Genomic DNA, 19,217 nt, shown 5'->3' with positions numbered 1-19,217 from the left:
CAGCATCTCACTGCAATATTTATTAAGGAATTTACATATACACAGGAGAAAGTCAACTGAAAATTTTGGTTCACGCAAATGAAATCTTTTAAGCAAAATTTTTTTGTTTTGATTTTCTAGTGAGGTGAATGGTGATTGACAGGAAAGCTGCCTGGGGGGTCTTGACTTCATGCACAGTGTAAACTATGCAAGAAACAGAGGTGCCAGGGTTACCCCAGAACAGAGAGGACGGCAGGGCAGGGAGAGGAAAGGAGGGAGGCATTGATTAGGATAGCAGATAACACGTTTTTAAAACTGTAAGAAAAAAACTGGCAAATAGCTCTTTGCTGCTGATAAATTAACTCTGTTAGTTTGTTAATCTAAAATTTTTTTTTAAACCAACCAACCCCCCACCCCTCCAGTTTGGATGGGAAAATAAAAAGCCATTCATAAGAAGGGCACACTTCCCATTCTCACCATGTGTGCATGCAGCCTGTTCTCCAGGCAGCAGAGCCTCATGGTGACTTGGGTGCCAATGACAAGGACTAAAGCCCTAGAGGGCTGCTTGGGACAGAGCAAAATGACCCTGGCTCTCCCTCCCTCAGAAGGGCTTTGGCTCAGCTTGAGCCTGGTAAGCCCCTTCACAAAGACCCATGATTGGAGTTTGATTACAATCCTCTTTCCTACCCAGCACTCCTCAATCCCCTCCCTCCCCCAAAAAGCAAACTTAAAAACAAAAAGACTTTATGGATAAATACGGAGGGGCTCCTAACCCTCTCTCCTGGTATCCTCTCTCAGAGGCTATGGGGGCAGATGCCTCCCCTCCGTAAGGAAAAGGGTTCTGGGAGTGTGCAATCCCATGGTGCTAGAGTGCGCTCTGCTGCCCCTTTGAGGAAGATTACGCACCAAGACACGGGCATTGACATGGGGCACTGACAGCAGAAAGCAGATCCCAAGTACAGGGGACAGGGCAGGGCAGGGGAAGTGAACAGGCTATAGGGGAGGCCAAACCCTGTATGTCTCCTAGAATAACTTCCGAACAAAACAGGAAGAGGTAGAGAGGAAAGCAGGGAGAAGGGAGAAGAGGGAGGTTTGGGGAACAGTGGTAACAATGCAGGTGCTCCGCTTTTATTTCCACATCTGAGTACTGAGCGTCTGATTGGCTGCCTGGCCATTCCCACCGCCCATCGACTGTCCGTAGCTCATCATGCCATTGGTGCCGTAGAAGTTCATTCCAGCCATCTGCTGGGTCATCTGGAAGGGAGAAAGAACGTTTTCAAGCCTTGATGTCAAGGACCAAGAGTGACCAATCCATGCAAAAAAGAGGCCCCTGGCTTTATGCTAAGGAAATCTGCTGCTTAGGATGGGTCTATGGGAGAAAGTTTAAGCTAGTGCACCAATCAAGATCTTGGGGTCAAGGTCTCTCAGTCATCAGCTGCACAGCCATGGTTTAAGACTGCTTACTTAGCATCTTTGAAATTCTGGTTCCTCCTCAGCAGAGTGGGAAAAATATGCTATCTCACAGGAGTATGTGAAGGCTTTGTAAGCCTTAAAACAATAGAAAAATTGAAATGATCATATGCTCATTGTGGTAGGCAATTCTCAAAGATTACGCTAATGAAGCACCCACTCTAACAGCTCCTACACCCATGGGGAAGTCTGTGAACACTTAAGTCATGGACACATTTGTCATCTGAAGGCCAGATTAGTTGAATGAGGAGGTTCAAGTCACTAATTTGGCTGCAGAGTGATATCAAAGAGTGAAGATAAGCAATCTTCAAAAATAGTTTATGAATTGTGACTTGGCATGAAATTATAGAGATCCCTGAATATCTGAAGTACATCGTTTTAATAACGCTTATTCTTGGAGTGTTTTAAAGATAACATAGTGATTTCCTTAAAAATCTTTAAATTAGGTAGAGGAATACTGTAGATGACAACTAAATGACAATGCCTGTTTCTAGTGATTTATAGGTGTACAAATGAAGCTATTGGAAGGAACCTAGAAAACATTCTTAAAAATTGGAAAATCTTTGGCAAAAAATTGAAGATCCTGGGGCACAGATGGTATTTTCATCATTTCTGCCTGAAAGCAAGAGATTCAGAAGAGAAAACCAGTCTTGGAGAGTAAAGAAGTGGTTAAGGAAAATGGCGTGCAAAAGGAGAATTTAGATTTCTGTGTCATGGCTTAAAATAAAGGAATGACAGGTTCCTACCCAGGAATGGAGTAGACCTACCAAAGACTGGTAAAAAAAAATGCTTAGAAGCTTGCAAATCTAATAAGGACTTTAAACAAACAAAGAGGCATGGAAATAACTGCCTTTATATATATCTACCAAGAGAACAAGAATAATCACAGTAGAGAAACCTTGAAGTTCACAAGGAACAACATCCATGAAATTACAATCTTGGATCACAGTATCAATACAAAAATTTGCAAAGTACAGGGTAACAAGAAGTAGAGACCCCAAAACGGCAAAGTTGACTTTACAGGGTATCACTAACATTAGCCTTGGGCTCATGTAGATATATGGTGCTATTCAAGAGACTAGCAAAAAAAAAAAAAAAATGGGGGCAGAAGAATATATGTTAAGGAAATCCAGTTAAGAAAAGGTGAGATGACAAGATTATACAATAATCAATTCTGATGGACTTGACTCTCGTCAACAAGCAGTTCCAATGATCTCATGTCAAAGAGAGCCATCACACCTAGAGGACTGTGGGAACTGAGTTTGGTTCACAACATAGCATCTTCACTCTTTTTGTTGTAGTTTGCTTACATTTTTTTTTTCTGGTTTGATTTGATTTTTCTTGTGCAGCATGATAATTATGTAAATATGTATGCATATATTGGATTTGAAATATACTTCTACCACATTTAACATATACTAGACTACTTACCATCTAAGGAAGGGGGGAAAATTGGAACACAAGGTTTTTCAAGGGTTAATGTTGAATGATCCATGCACATGTTTTGAAAAATAAAAAGCTTTAATAAAGAAAAAAACCCAATAAATACATAATATGAAATTCACAGAACTGCAAAGGAAATCCACTAAAAAAAAGAAAAGGTGGAAAATGTGTTAAGAGATCAAGGCAGACAAAAACAGAGGTGACAAAACACCTAAGTAAAAAAGAAATACATGGAGAGTTTGGGGAAAATCACAAGCTTAGCACAAAGGCTTGAGTATAGCAGTGCTGGGATCCAGGCATCTGCTGGAGAGCTCTCTCTTCCAAAAGCAGAGCAGATCAAACAGTTATCAAACTGTGCATACCTTTTGATCCAGCAGTGTTTCTACTGGGCTTATATCCCCCAAAGAGATACTAAAGAAGGAAAAGGGATTTGTATGTGCCAAAATGTTTGTGGCAGCCCTGTTTATAGTGGCTAGAAGCTGGAAAATGAATGGATGCCCATCAATTGGAGAATGGTTGGGTAAATTGTGGTATATGAATGTTATGGAATATTATTGTTCTGTAAGAAATGACCAGCAGGATGAATACAGAGAGGACTGGCGAGACTTACATGAACTGATGCTAAGTGAAATGAGCAGAAAGAGGAGATCATTATATACCTCAACAACGATACTATTTGAGGATGTATTCTGATGGAAGTGGATCTCTTCCATAAAGAGAGCTAATTCAGTTTTAGTTGATCAAGGATGGACAGAAGCAGCTACACCCAAAAAAAGAACACGAGGAAATGAATATAAACTGTTTGAATTTTTGTTTTTCTTCCTGGGTTATTTATACCTTCTGAATCCAATTCTCCCTGTGCAACAAGAGAACTTTTCGGTTCTGCATACATATATTGTATCTAGGATATACTGTAACTTATTTAACATGTAAAGGACTGCTTGCCATCTGGGGGAGGGGGTGGAGGGAGGGAGGGGAAAAATCGGAACAGAAGTGAGTGCAAGGGATAATGCTGTAAAAAATTACCCTGGCATGGGTTCTATCAATAAAAAAATCTAAATAAATAAATAAATAGGAAAAAAAAAGTAGAGCAGATTAAATAATATCCTGAATTGCTTTAATGATATTTTCCTGCTCCAAACAGGCCTAAGGAACCAAAATAGAGAACTGTTATTACAGGTCTGATTTTCAACAAGAAGATCCTGGGATAGAAAAAATGGAAACACTGGGAAATGAACAAATCAACTTAGAACTTGTAATAGAGAGGAAATTCAGAAGAATCTAAAAATCATTCTAGATTTTGTAACAGCAAATTTCTGTTTGCCTATGTTTTCAAAGTGGCTAATGGGGCTGAATCCAAGATTATTTAGGAGATATTAAGGATAGCACCTATCTGGTCTTGAAAAAGTCACCTGATCTAGACAAACTACAGTAGTGATATGAGTGCTGAGCTATCTGGAAAAGGCCTGAAGAAAGGCAAGTCCTAGTTTCCAAAAAGAGGGAAGACACACTCAGGGCTTGCAAACTCTATGGCCAGTAAACTTTGCTTTGATTCCTGGCAAAATTCTAAAACATGTTATTAAAATGATGATTAATGAACATCTACAATGATAAGATCTAATGAACATCTACAGTGATTACAAGGAGCCAACATAAATTGAGGTACAAAGTTCCAAGCATCTTCAATTTATTGGTAAAGCTAACAAAAATGGGTCATAGAAACCTGAAAAAAAACACAATGATATAGAATGAAATAAGTAAGACTAACAGAACCACTCATACACAAATAACAGTGTAAAGATAAATAACTTTGAAAGACTTAAGAATTCTCATCAAGGCAATGACCAGCCATAATTCCAGAAGGAATGATGTAGCCACCTGTTAACCAACTCCTGACAGTGAAGTGATGGACTAAAGATTTTTAAGACATACATTCTTGGATATGGCCAATATTTGGTATAAAGGTTTTGATTTTTTTCCCTTTTTGGAGAGAGGGTCGAGGTGAGTGAAAAGATTAAAAGATAAATGCTTAGTAGGTCTGAAAAAGATCTAAGGGTTTTGGTGGACTGCAGATCAATAAGGTAATATGCCAGACAAAAAAACGAAAGCAATCTCAGGCTGTGTTTAAAAAGAGGCATTGTACCCAAAATAAAAAAGGGGACAGTCCCACTCTCCTTGATCTGGTCAGATGACATCTGGAGTAATGTGTTAGTCATGGCACCACATTTTAGGAAGGTCACTAACATGCTGGAGAATTTCCAGAAAAGGGCATCCAAAAAAATGAGGGACATGAATTTCTGTGCCACATGAACTATAGCTGAAAAAACTGGGAATGCCCACCCTGGGGAAGACTTGAGAAGAAGACTACATGACAGGTATATTCCAGTAATTAATGAGATGTCCTGTGGAAGCTAGAACATTTTTGTCCTGCTTGATTCCAGAGAGTAATAATTCCAGAGGTCAAGTTAGGTTATCCTCATTTGCCTCAAAAAGTAGTGAGTTCCCTAATCATGGAAGTCTTTAAGCAAAGACTGGACAATCATTTGTTGGGTAAGCTGCTGAGGAGTATTTCATTCAGTTGTAGATTGAACTTGCTAGTCTCTGAGATGCTAGCCTCAAATTCTGTGATTCTACAGATGAAGGAGTTAAGGTTCAGGAAGAAAAAACAAATAGCTCGAGAACAGTCCAAGAACACTAAGCAAAGGAACTGAACTCAGACCTCCAGACTTAATGGGTTGTTTTTTCAGTGCATTTGGCATAAGGCAGCCACTGTTCCCATCACATCTTGAGATGACAAGTTCTACTGAGAGCTGACTGCCAAGAACCCTGAGACTCAGGAAGTCAAAGATTGTTGGCTATGATCAGTATTTAAGGCCTTCCCTGGTAAGTCCCTTCTCTGAAGCCCTTATCCAAACTCTAAGTGTGTCAAATTAAGTATCCTCCTTTGTGAGGGGCAACATCTCCATCCCAGCCTGTGCTACTGCAGGCCAGATGAATACTTTTGGAATCTATGTATGCAAGGGACCAGCATCAGTTCATTTAGAACAGGCAAAGGGGGAAGGAGGAAACTAGAGTGTTTCAAAGGGGCCATGATTAAAAATCGAGGAGGCACAGCCCCACTCCAAAGTCCTTCAAAAAGAATATACAAGAGAAAGTTAACATGACAGAAGATTCTTTGAGTGAGTTCTGGAGAAGTCAGGGACCAAGACTGCTTAAGACAGCAACCCATTTGGGGGCAAAAGAAGGAATCCCAAAAAAGAAACTTGTTTTAAAAGCCCAAAGAAGGCTATTGAAATGGCTTTCACCATGTTACAGAAAGTATACAAGAAGGAAGCATAAGAGAACCAAACCAGACAGAAGGGAAAAGGCTGAATTCAGATGTTTAGACAAAAGGTTTATAGAATCATAGGATATCATAACCTATATATCAAAACCAATAGGACCTTCTAGCCCAACCCCTAATTTTAGAGGACAAAGTCCATGATCAAAAAAATAGCCAATAGTAGAGTCAGGATTAAAATCCAAGTACTCTTAAGTCCACTGTTCGTTCCACTACATCGTTGGCTGTTCAGCCCTTGCCCTCTGGCAGAAAGGGAATCCAAGGCATTCTTGGTAGAAAAGAAACATTTTTGCTTTTCGCTAATTAGGAAGATTGGTGTTTGGCAGCAGCAATAGGAAATTATAAAAGTAAACACACACACACACATACACACACACACACATCAATGTTTCTAATTCATCTTGCTGGATAATAGGAGCCTCTATTATTATATACTAAGGACATTATTTAAAATACTTATTTGTACAAAAAATACTTTTGCAGTATTTATAACAGCAAGAAGCTAGAAATAATCTGTATGTTCAATGTTTGGTAAATGGCTGATTAAATTGTGTTATAGCAATATAAAAGAACATCACTATTATGAAAAATGATAAATGCAAAGAAATACTGAAACATTCATAAAGTGATGCAAAGAGCAAACAGAATAAGAATACATACATAAAATGATTTAAAAAATAAAGTTTTGTTGCCTTTATTGGTTTTTAAGTCTGGAGACAGAAGTGACGAAAAGGGAGAAATTAATTAATGTTCATATAATTAGTAAAAAAAAAATGGAAATAGGTTTCTGACAGGGTTTCATTTAAACTTGTCACAATTGAAATTAAGATAAATTGAGGCATAAAGTTCCAAGCATGTTCAATTTATTGGTAAGGCTAGCAATTACTAAGAAAATGGGCTTTTCTGCTTCTCAGGAAGCCAAAAAGATCACGAGGTAGGAGTTACTAGCCGTCATACAGTTTTGAGAAGTACAACAGAGAAAAAAACAAGAAGCATCACTGCTGGAAAACTATATGACTGGATACAAAACCTAAATCAGTGATAATGATAAACAACATGATTGGATGAAAGTCTAGATTGCAAGGTTAGCAACAATCCCTCCTTCCATCTTATAGCTAGGGAAAGCTCCCTGGGGATGTGCACCTGCATAGTTAACTAGTGCCACAGGTAGCTCAGACTTTGTTTAAGCACAGTCAGTCAGTGCTGCAGATAAAAGACCATACCCCCAGATAATCACCTTTTAAGAATAAGAGATTTCTTCTAATTGTATAAGAGCAGCTATTGGTGCAGAGATAATTTTCTTTCAATTAATGTGATTTGTAGAAAAACAATTTTTAAACTTAATTCAGAGACAAAGAATCAGGGGTGGTAGTTAGAGAATAGATTACAGAATGAAATCAAATATGTGTGGGATATAGAAAACCCTTACCCAAAATGACTACTCAGAGATCACTCAAAATAGAAAGCAGAAAGGTGGTTTATTATACCTCTGGAAGATAAGCCATTCTATCACGAGATAAGAAAGAGAAAGCTCGTGGTAGGAGGGCTAAAAAAGTAGTAAAGATACACAGCTTTTATATAAGAGATTACATCACAAATAAGAGAACATTGAGAAGGGAGGCATCTAATTGGTTGTTGCTATCCGGAAAGATTGGAATGGAAGGTTTCTGTTTCCTCCAAATCACCTGATTTCTAGGAAACAGAAAATCAGGCCTTCAGGCTTCAGATACATATAAGCCTGCACATATTATACAGGTCATAGGGGAAACACAGAAATAATAAAAATAAACTACAGAAAAAGAATTCACATATGTAAGTTCACCTTATCTAACTCTATTCCACACAAATATAAAAGACAATATTTGATTTTCTCAACATCGTCTACTGACATTTCTTGATGTTATATTTCTAATAAAAAATTAAACATCCAAAAGGCTCTCTTCTTTCATAATGTTTTCTATTTTTCGTTTGGTCATAAATTTCTTTTTTCTCCAAAGATCTAACAAGTAAACTATCCCTTACTTTCCCAGTTTGCTTATAGCATCACCCTACATATTTAAATAATGCACCCATTTCAACCTTATTTTGGTATGGGGTGTGAAATGTTGGTCTATGGCTAGTTTATTTTGACATATTAAGGCTTTGTTCTTTTAAGATCACAAACTCTTAAAGAGTTAGAAGGAACTAAGCTCAAAAGTCAATTAGTCCAATGTATACCTGAAGAGGAAACTGATCTTCAGTTTCCTGACAAGTGCTTAACTAGCCTCCACTAACCAAGGGTTCCCTAGTTCTGAAGCCAGCCCAAGCTCTGCTCTGATTCTAAGCAGAATAAGTATTCCACTTCCTCATGACAGTCTTTCAATATTTGAAGGCAGTGACCACATCCCTCCTCAGGCTTGTCTTCCTCTGAAGTCTAGAGTTAGAGAAGGAAGGTGTTGCAGAACTTACCTTATAAGAATGTAAACCTCCTTGGGAAAAAACATATAATAGATTCCTCTGGGCAGAGGAAGAGAAGAAATAAAAAAGGAGGCAGCAATGAAGTGATAGCCTCCACAGAAGGCTAAATCTCACCTGAGCCAAGTTCCATTGCAGTTGCTGTGCTGGTGGGATTCCATACATTGTTTGGGGCATGGCCGCCATGCCTGTGACGTAGCCAGCCTGCTGGGCAGCCATCATGCCATTGGGGACGCCCATCACTGCAGCTTGCACACCGCCTACGTAGCCTGGTGGAATGGCTACAGGGGCCACCATCCCAGCAGCTGCAGGTTGGGCCAGCATGCCCACTGGAGGGGGCATCATCCCCCCCATCATGGTTCCAGTAGGAGGGACACCAGGAAAACTGGGGTAGGCTGCAGGATAGGCCATTTGAGCTGGAGCCATGAACATCGCTGCCGAGAGAGAATATGCACATTTATTAGGGATCTGGGGGAAGGCCTAGAAACAAGCCCACGCTAACAGCTAACCCCATCTAGTCTTTTCCAGTGGTGTCCCAAAGACAGCCTGACAGGGACTTTCTTCTTTAAGACCATTGTTGAACCTCTGTTGCAGCCACAACAACCCTGTGAGATTTGAGACGTGAAACATATCCCCATTACATCACACGAGAGTTGGGCCTCAGGCTCGGGTTTCCAGATGCCCACACCAGTTATGGTTCTCCTGCCCTGCCCTGAGCCCTTTAAATGGTAGTTAACAGCAGGGTAACAACAGCTCTCCTTTCTTCGGCACTTGTTCCTCACAGTAACTGTGGGAGGTCAGCAATGCAAGAATTGTCATCGTCATTTTACAAGTAAACAAGTTTTAGGAAGGGAATGTGACTTTGCCTGTCTCCAAAAAGCTAAGCGGCTGCCTGCCTCTCTGCTTCAGCTTGCTCCTAAGCTCCCCTAGGGCTGTTTTCCTTTGGGGCTCTTTCCTTCTATTTCAGATTTCTCTTCCTCACAAATCTGCTCGGGTCTCAGCTCCTCTTTCATCCTCGTGGAGCTTGCTCTTCTCTTGCACCCTATCCAGGGCTCACATCCTGGACTGCACTCCCAGCTATTTATATATACTCTAGTCAGTATTCTTAAAAATATCAGAACCAGAGAATATCCAAATTGGAAGAGACCTGAGATCAACCAGCCCAATAGTTTCTTTTTACAGATGAGAAAATGAGACTTAGAGAAGAGCCTTGCTAATAGGTACAAAGGTGGTAAAGAGTGGAAGATCTGAAGCCAGATCCTCTGATTCTGGAATCAGGAAGAAAAGGGTTCAAGTCCTGATCTTACTAACTGTAAAATCTTAGACAAATAAGTAACTCCTCAGGGTCCAGGTAAGTTGCTGATTCGCCATCAGTGGAAAACATTTCTACATGAGGGCCTTCTACCCTGATGAAATCAGAGGTCTGGACAAAAAAAAAAAAAAAAAAAAAAAAAAAAGGGCAGAAATCACTTGTAAAGGGGATCTAGAGAAGAAAAATAATTTTCTCTTCTTAGGGAGCTACAACACTAATGGGGAACAGGGACAAGAGAGCTATGTGTGGATATACTAGGGAAAAGGAGGTTCTCAAAGGGGCCCATCTACAGAATGGAGGCAGGGACAAAGCCATACTTTAATCTGTGAAATTTTTTGAGGGGTCTCAAGTCCATGGATAGGCAGAGCCAGTCTGGCTTGTTCTAGATCGCCTTGATATCTAAATAACTCCCAGCAAGAGGCTTGCTATGAGATTTTAATATCCAGGCTGGTTTGAGTGGACAGCCTAAGACTGTGAGAGACTAGCACACTCTTGTCAAAGGCCCTATTCCTCAATAGCTCATCCTGGCTTATGACTAAGTGTTGCTAAAGCCAAGCTCAGAATCTCAGTTGCCTTCCCTCCTTTGGCTGGCTCTGGCCTATCCCCGATCCCTATCTCTTATTACAATGAATTGGAAATATGGCACTTGTTAAATTGGCATCTGCCTCCTGCCATTTTGTAGCTTCTCAAAAAGAGTTAGACAGGTTCATTTAAGATAGGATGCTCAGAAGTACTTAAGGCTGCACTAGTAGCAAATACCCCTCCAACTCCTAAATTAATTTTTTTTAATCTATCAACCCCACATATCTATTCTTTAACACTGCAAATGCCCATTAAGCTCCTTCCATAAGAAATTTACCTTGAGCAGGCATCTGAGGAGTTTGTGATCCATAAAGTGAGAGGATGGAGTCTTTAGAGAGCTGTTTCTTGCCTGAATCTTCTGCTTTGCTCCCTGGTTCAGGAAACAGGTTCAGATTTTCAGGAACAGAGCTGGCATTCCCTGCAGTTGGCATGGATCCTACAACCTTAGAGCAAAGAGAGAAGGGACCTCAGGGACAAAGGAATACAACTCAATCTACTTTCCCATCCCAAGTGTCAGTAATGACATCAACTCTAACAACTCATAGCTTAAAGTTCAACTTTTCTGAGATGAAGTCATTCATATCCAAAAGTAAAGCTGAAGCTGTCTGCTTGATGGGCTCTTCAAGGATGGCTATTTCTTCCTCTCCCCCCCTCCCCTCCTCCCCCCCAAGAAGATGATCACAAGAAGGTGACTCAGCCAGCCTTTAGAACTTTACACTAACCCATTTAAGACCCTCTCTTTCCAAATAAGAGACAAATAAAACCAAGAAGACATTGGTGGATGAAATGGACACAGAAGGCATAATTGGTCGGGTAAAGTCAATTAAGGAATAAGGCAGCAAATCCATCCAAGGACTTGATGTTTTAAAATTTTAAATACTCTTCCCTCCCAGCATTTGCTTCAAAGCCTAACCAAATTCAGAAGTCTCACTTTTCTGGAGTCCGAGAGAGAAGATGATGGAACTGAGGCCAAGAGATCTAGATCCTTTTCTAGAGTGTTACTGGTCTTGCTGTTTGCAATGCTGTAGGAGGCCACAGGAGCATCTACAAAGAGAGGACAGAAGTCACAAAAACATAAGCAAATGCTAACAATGACCACTTGTTTTTGATGCTAGATGGGAGGCAACATTCTAGTGATCACTATTGGGAAATGACTTTGGGTTCTTGAGGTTGAACAAAAGTTCTTGCCAGATCATCTGACCTGCAAAGGCCAAAGAGTTGTGCATCTGTGACCTAAAGATCAATGTGACTAAGTAAGCATAGGATCATTATAGTTGGTCTCTAGGTGATTCATTTTTCCCCAATAACTCATGAAACATATTCTTAAGGGGCAGAAAGCTTACAATCTGATCTGTGTGGAACCCAACGAATCCCAAAGCCACCACCATACTGGTCCATGAATCATGATGAGGTTAAAGCTATAAACCAGTCACTTACAGTCCAAGTGTTGCCAAGGAGTTAACCTGTTAGTAAAGTCTTGAATCCTAGGATGGGACTGGGATGATGAATATTAAAGAGGATGTGGGAAAACTGGGACACTAATGCATTGTTGGTGTTGTGAGCTGATCCAACCATTCTGGAGAGAGAATTTAAAACTATGTTCAAAAAATTATCAAACTATATATACCCTTTGATCCAGCAGTTTTATTATCGGCCTTATATCCCAAAGAGATCTTAAAGAAGGGAAAGAGACCCACATGTACAAAAATGTTTGTGGCAGCCCTCTTTATAATGGCTAGAAACTGGAAACTGAGTGGATGCCCATCAGCTGGAAAATGGCTGAATAAGTTATGGTTTATGAATGTTATGGAATATTATTGTTCTATAAAAAAGGATGAGCAGACTGATTTCAGAAAAGTCTGGAAAGATTTATATGAACTGATGCTAAGTAAAATGAGTAGAACCAAGAGAACATCATGCACAGTAACAAGATTATGTGATGATCAACTGTGATGGACTTGGCTCTTTACAACAATGAGGTGATTCAAGGTAATTCCAGTAGACTGTGATGGAGAGTTCCATCCATATCCAGAGAAAGAGAACTACGGAGAGTGAATATGGATCAAAGTATAATATTTTCACTTTCTTGTTGTCTACTTGGTTTTTTATTTTTTGCATTTTTCTCTTTTGATCTGATTTTTCTTATATGATGAATATGAAAATGTGTTTAGAAGAACTGCACATGTTTAATCTACATCAGATTGCTTTTTATCTTGGGGAGGGAGGAAAGGAGGAGAGAGAGAAAAATTTGGAATACAAGGTTTTGCAAAGGTGAATGTTAAAACTGTCTTTGTATGTATTTGGGAAAACTATATATTTAAATATTTTAAATATATTTATTTTAAATATTTTTATTTAAATATATATTTGTCAATATATTTTCTGCTCAATATATCTATTGAGGTTGATTTGTAACGGACAGAGCCATCTGCATCCAGAGGACTATGGTGACTGAGTGTGGAGCACAATATTTTCACCCTTTTGTTATTGTTAGGTGTTTGGTTTTTTTTTCTTCTCATTTTTTTCTCCCTTTTGATCTGATTTTTCTTGAGTAGAATAAATGTGGAAATGTTTAGAAGAATTCCACATGTCTAATCTATATTGGATTAATTGCTGTCTGGGGAAGAGGGAGATTATGTTCCAAATTTTTCTCCCTTCTTCCTCCCAAAGTTTTGCAAGGGTGAATGTTGAAAACTACATGTATTTAGAAAAATAAAAAGCTATTATTATTGAGAGAGAGAGAGAGAGAGAGAGAGAGAGAGAGAGAGAGAGAATGTAACTATTGAAGAGTTCCAACTCTTGTCTCCTGGAGTGAGAAAGTAGGGGGAGGGGATTTATAACAACCATTTTCTTTCTTTCTTTTTTTTTAATATTTTATTTTATTTTATTTAATAATAACTTTATATTGACAGAATCCATGCCAGGGTAATTTTTTTTTTACAACATCCCTTGCTCTCATTTCTGTTCCGATTTTTCCCCTCCCTCCCTCCACCCCCTCCCCTAGATGGCAAGCAGTCCTATATATGTTAGATATGTATAACAACCATTTTCAAAAGCTTCATGATCCATGAAGCTACCCCCTACTCTAACAGCTAAACAGTGGAGGGGAAGGTGTTTCTCTCATATTCCTAAATGCCCTTTTCCCAAAGTTTATCTTTGCATTTCTCATTTTCCCTGGCATCATATTCACATACATGGTATTTCCTCTTGGATTCTACAAGCTCCTTGACAAAAGGGCCTGTGCCATCTGGATTTTTATACTCCCAGCACAGGGCACAATAGGCATTGAATACATCCGAGGTGATGTTTTCTTTCCTGGGGTTTGCTACCATACCTTTGTATGGTACATACAAAGGTATGGTAGCAAACCCCAGGAAAGAAAACTAGCCCCAGCATTTGGGTACCAGATGCTCTTCAAAGCAACCAAAGCAGAGTTTTTTAGATCAGGAAAGAAAGGGAAGGCATAACCCTTACCAAGACCCAGCAAGTCCATTACAGGCTCAATTGCTTTGGGGGAGCTTTTTCGAGGTAGCTGCAGATCTTCCTTCTTCTGAGGCTAAAATGAAAAACATTATTAATGTTGTTGTTTATTAAAGAAATGAAGCAAATTTTCCCCCCAAAGGATTCTTTTAAAATGTTTCATAAAAAACAACATATACTCTTTGGACTACATTTACTATTATTCAGAGCAACTGATAGGAAATAATAGAAAGCAACATTAAACACTGTCAAGAAGAAAGAGGTAAGTGACCTAAAGTGACAAAACTTTGCTGGTTTGGTCACATCTAAGGAAAATGAAAGGACTCTCTGATACCATGGGAGGCACATTGAAAACCAATCTCTTAAGTCCAGAAAAGGCAAGAGAAGAAGAGGCCATTTAAAAGGGCCCACAAAAGAACAAGAAATCAGGAAAGGCTGATGGAGAGTAAAGGGAAGAGAAGTTGACCAAGTGCTTAAGGGTTGGAAGGCATTTCCATCAACACTGAGGGTTATGCTCCAGAGTCACAGGGCCATGAATGGAATGGACCTCTTGTTTATGGAGCTTCAAAGTTCCTGCCTAGTCTCAAGGGAAACCCTGCAAAGCAAAGTCATCTAGAACTGAGCAGGGTCACAGGGGAGGCTCTCTCGCTGCCACTCACCATCTTGACTTTCTCAAAAATCACAGGCTCCACTTTCTTCTCTTGAGTTGGCTCAGTGCTCTTTTTCCACTTGTCATCTTTTTCTTTCTGGGAAGGATTTGACAAAGCAGAAGAACACATAAGACCCACAGTGATCAGAACCAATTCCAAGCACTACGAACTCAGGCCCCCAGAAGGGCTCCGAGTTCCACAAGGCCATGCTGCTGCAACCTCGCTGGAGCTGCAGCCCCTTCTGCTGGGCACTGTGTCTCAAGAGAGCCGCAAGGATGGCTCATCAGACAGAGACATGAGACATGCCCACAGACATGAGTTTCCTTTAGGAACTTAAAACGAGGGGGCATCTCGGAGGCAAGAGAGCTCAACTCAGGGGTCTGGAGCTAGGAGTCCGAATCCTGATGCCCCCACTTAATCAGTTCTGCGCCCTCAGAAGCATCCCTTTCCCCAAGTATAGAATGAGAATGAAAAAACTAATAAGTGCCCACCTCTGAGAGTCCAGATAGGGCAAGGACCATGGAAATCCCAAAAAGTCACAAAAACGTGAGTTCTCACCAGCATGGGTCTTTATCTAGGAATTTAAAAACCAAATCTCTTCTCATCTCTACATCTCTTGGGGGTTACAAGATGACTACTTAGTTTGCTCAAGTAGGACTTCTGTGTTCTACATTCACCTCTTCCAAGGTGTCACCCCTTTCTCAATCTAACATTCCTGGACTGGGTAAAATAAGGATGGTTCAAGATTTTATATGGTTGCTCAGATCAGGAAGGACTAGACAGCCTGAATGGCTGTGACCATATTTCACCTGAGTCTGATGTCATCTTTTCAGACTAAAGATTATTACGCTTTTGATCTTCATACAACATTTTCCTTTCCCCTACCCCTTAAAAACTTAGAAGCCTATGACTTTTAGAGCTGGAAGTGATCTTTAAAATCTTCTAATCTAACCTTCATTTTACAGATGAGGAAACTCAGCTTGAGAGAAAGGAAGTGACTTCCTCAGGCTCACAGAGGGAATGAACCAAGATGTTCCCTGAATTTAAACCTAGATTCTTTTGGAGTTCAAAAGTCAGTGATCTTTTAGTCCCATGGAACTGTTGTATAAGGACATAATTCCAAATGCAGATATATAAGTTTTGATAAAAATGTAATTTAAAAGGTTCTAATGTTTTTCTTTTTCAGGTTCCTCTGGCTCATATCTAATTGGATTTTGATTCACAATGGGTAGACAATCTGTTTTACTCCCAACATCCTTCTTAATGATGCCTTTATTACCATGGATGAAAAATGGATAGCTATCTTCTGGGAACAATGTGCCATGAGACATTACTGACAGGTCTGAACACATCAAGCTATGCATAAACTTTCTCCCAAAATAATACCTACACTGAAACTTATCTATTACTATACTTCCCATTCAACCAAGGCTAGCAAAATCTTCTGTGATCTTACATTCCCAATGCCTTTTCACTACTTGACACGAGACTGGTATCACTCACAACTTGGATTAACTGCCTACTTCCACCTTCAGATCTCTTAGGAAGACTATTCAAGTTGACTCTGAGAAGCAGCAGGGGATAGTGGATATAAAGCTGGCCCTGAAGCCTGGAAGAATTGGGTTCAAGTCCCCACTCTGGAAAATAATGGGAAAGTCACTAAATCTCTTAATATCTCAGACAATTCTCTTAAGACTACCTGCTGAAAAGATGATGCCAACCTTTCTTAGTAGACAGGATTTCTTCACATGAGAGTTCCCAAGACTCATGAAATCAGATTCAATCCCTTTTCCTATAAAAGTTTAAATTCCTGATCCTAATATTCAACTATAAAAGAATTTGGTTCCAATGAACCCACTCAGTCTCTCTCATATGACTCTTTTCCTTGCCCTTACTCCATTCTTGTCCTGTTCCTTCCTACATCCACACCTTTGCAAATGGGTTTTTTGAATTCCACTGAATTAAACATTAAGTAGCACCCTGGCATTCTTCCTTTACCCCTCGCTGGTTATGATTCTTCTTTTCTTTAAGCACCAATTCATGTGTTGCTACTTCCTCCTTGAAGCATTTTTCATCATATTCTCCTTTAAGGAGTCAGAGACCTTTCCTTTCTCAAATTTCTCAAAACACTTTGCCTGGCTCTTGTAGTTCCTAGAACACTTCTCATATTCACTTCTATGTGGGTCGCATCCCTCTCATTGGAATGTGAGCTCCTTGAGGGCAAGTGCTGTGTACTCTTATCTTCATCACCTTATGCAATTCCTTGAATACACTGGGTTCTAAGTCTGTTGAACTGCATGGAAATAACTACTAAAGACTGGCTCCTGCTTTGACCTCTGAAGAACCCTACTCTTTCCATTTCTTTGTCTATAGAAGTTTCCATTTATCACTATGTCTGACAATCTATTTCTTAGATCAGCATTCAGGAAAGGCAATGTTTATAAGAACTCACCTGTTAAAAAGATAATCTTTAAAGTAAAAAAGTTTTTAGATATATATGATATCTAGTACTTCCTTTCAACATATTTATCTTCTCAAAAAGCCCTGATTATTTAGGTAAATGTTTGTCTTTAATGAATTCATCCTGTCTCTCACCAATAGGCTTTCTTTCCATATATGACAATCCTGAATGCTTATTATAGACTTCACAAGACTACTGGATCTGGAAATAAGATTTATTATTTAGTAGTTCCCAGATCCTCCCTTCTGCCATGGGAGCAATTTTGACAATCATGATGGCATAATGGCCATTTGTAATAACAGGTTCACACTTAAGCCAATAGTTAGACAAAATTAATTTGTTTACCATCCCTTCTTAGCATTTTTATCTAGATTTACTTTGTTGGTTTGGTCTAAGAATCTACTTAAATCTCCTTACTATTCTTTGAACAAAACTATCCTATCCTATACTAATTGGGCATTTTCACTGCACGGAGGACAATCTTCACATCTCTATCTCCTGGCTTTCTTCAGGAGCAGCTAAAGTCCTACTTTCTAAAAGAAATCCTGAATACCCTCAATGCTGCTACTTTCCTTCTATTGATTACTTTTGTTGTCTTGGACAGAGCTTAGCTATACATAATTGTCTGGACGTTGTCTTTCCCATCAAACTAGAAGGCAGAAATTAGATTTTTTGCCTTTCATCACTCACTCTTAGCAAAGTTCCCTAGCACATGGACTTGTCTTGCCTTGTTAATTTAGAGAACAATTTATCTATGTTTTTACCTTTTATTATCTAGTAATTTGTACTTGCCAAGGTCCAAGGAGCCAACACGAAAGTGGGAATTCCCCGACATCAAACTTGGTATAAATCAAGCATAGAATTCAGTCTCTTTTAGCTCTAGAACACCTCCCATCCAAATCACTGGATGGCCCCATATTTCTCTATTTAACTTCCTTCCTTTTTCTGACATATTTAAAGGGCTGGGTACTGGTGGTTTGTGAGTCTCTTGCAAGGTGATTTCCAGATTCTTTTTTTGGTTGACCTCATTTATAAGCTTATTAAAATAACCGGAAAGACATAAAACAAACCCTAAATGCATTGATGTCCAGGCTTCGGTCCATGTACTTCTTCTTCTCGTATTTATCTCTGATAAATCCTTCTACAGCTCTGAAAGCAGCTGATTAAGGATGAAGTAAACAAGGATGGTGGACACTAATTTAAAAAAAAAAAACTACTAGAGCTGAGAAATGTAGGAGATGTAAAAACAAAAGATATTAATATGCCACTTTCTTGTTTTTCCTTTTCCCAACAAATTCTCATTTCCTCCCCATCCCCAAAGGAGGCTTCCCCACATTTCTTGTGGTATCTCATGGCCAGTTTTTGGGAATAAACCTCCTATCCTTTAACTATAGCTCATTCAAGTTTATCAGTATCTCATTATCTGTGATCCTTGTGAATAGCTAAAGTGAAGAGTCTGCCATTGAAACTTGCCTTCACTAAGTTCCTAGTCTGAAGCTTTATCATGTGAAACCTCTTGAAGACACAGCCACTGGAGCATCAGTGTAGGACCTAACCCGATAGGACCTAACCACACCAAAAAAGCTTTGAGTGTAGGGCTACTCACAAACTCTGAGTCTGTGTTCTGAAGAGTGGCCTAGTCAGCTACAGAGAACCATTGCCAGAGGGATAGGCAACAGGGATTAAATTTTCTCTGTCATATCATATTCTAAAATGAAGGCAGAACAGAGGTGGGATCTGAGTTCGTGGAAGGTTCTCCCAAACAAAGAAAAGGAAAATCTTCTGAAACACACTTAACAGGCAGGTGGTAAACATAGCACATGCTCTGTTTTTTAATACTCAGCATTCTTTGCTGTTCCCTCCTCCCCAAACAAGTAAACTAGTCAACAGCTCTAATTCTCTCACAGATAAGAGTAGAAAGAATGAGTTGAAATGATTGCATGTGAAAGCATTTTGGACTGTATGGACAGAAAGAGAACAGCAAACTACTTTCTCTTTCCATGATTTCATAGATTTCTCAATGGTCAGAGATGATGCCATGTGAGA

At 39.5% G+C, this 19,217-nt stretch overlaps 1 protein-coding gene across 1 annotated transcript in view; it reads right to left on the bottom strand.

The window, feature by feature from the left end:
• SMAP2 (small ArfGAP2) overlaps nucleotides 1-19,217 on the bottom strand; it is a 58,759-nt gene continuing 39,542 nt past the window's right edge. Inside the window, exons 4-10 of the mRNA XM_051987782.1 lie at nucleotides 18,242-18,320; nucleotides 14,720-14,806; nucleotides 14,055-14,136; nucleotides 11,512-11,624; nucleotides 10,858-11,023; nucleotides 8,804-9,120; nucleotides 1-1,233 (exon numbers count right to left, since the gene is read on the bottom strand). Of these exons, the coding sequence (XP_051843742.1) occupies nucleotides 1,108-1,233; nucleotides 8,804-9,120; nucleotides 10,858-11,023; nucleotides 11,512-11,624; nucleotides 14,055-14,136; nucleotides 14,720-14,806; nucleotides 18,242-18,320 (970 nt within the window). The 3' untranslated portion in view covers nucleotides 1-1,107. The remainder of the gene's footprint in view (nucleotides 1,234-8,803; nucleotides 9,121-10,857; nucleotides 11,024-11,511; nucleotides 11,625-14,054; nucleotides 14,137-14,719; nucleotides 14,807-18,241; nucleotides 18,321-19,217) is intronic.

This window comes from Antechinus flavipes, chromosome 3 (assembly GCF_016432865.1).
Source record: "Antechinus flavipes isolate AdamAnt ecotype Samford, QLD, Australia chromosome 3, AdamAnt_v2, whole genome shotgun sequence".
NCBI lineage: Eukaryota > Metazoa > Chordata > Mammalia > Dasyuromorphia > Dasyuridae > Antechinus > Antechinus flavipes.
This window is presented reverse-complemented; position numbering and strand designations above follow the sequence as displayed.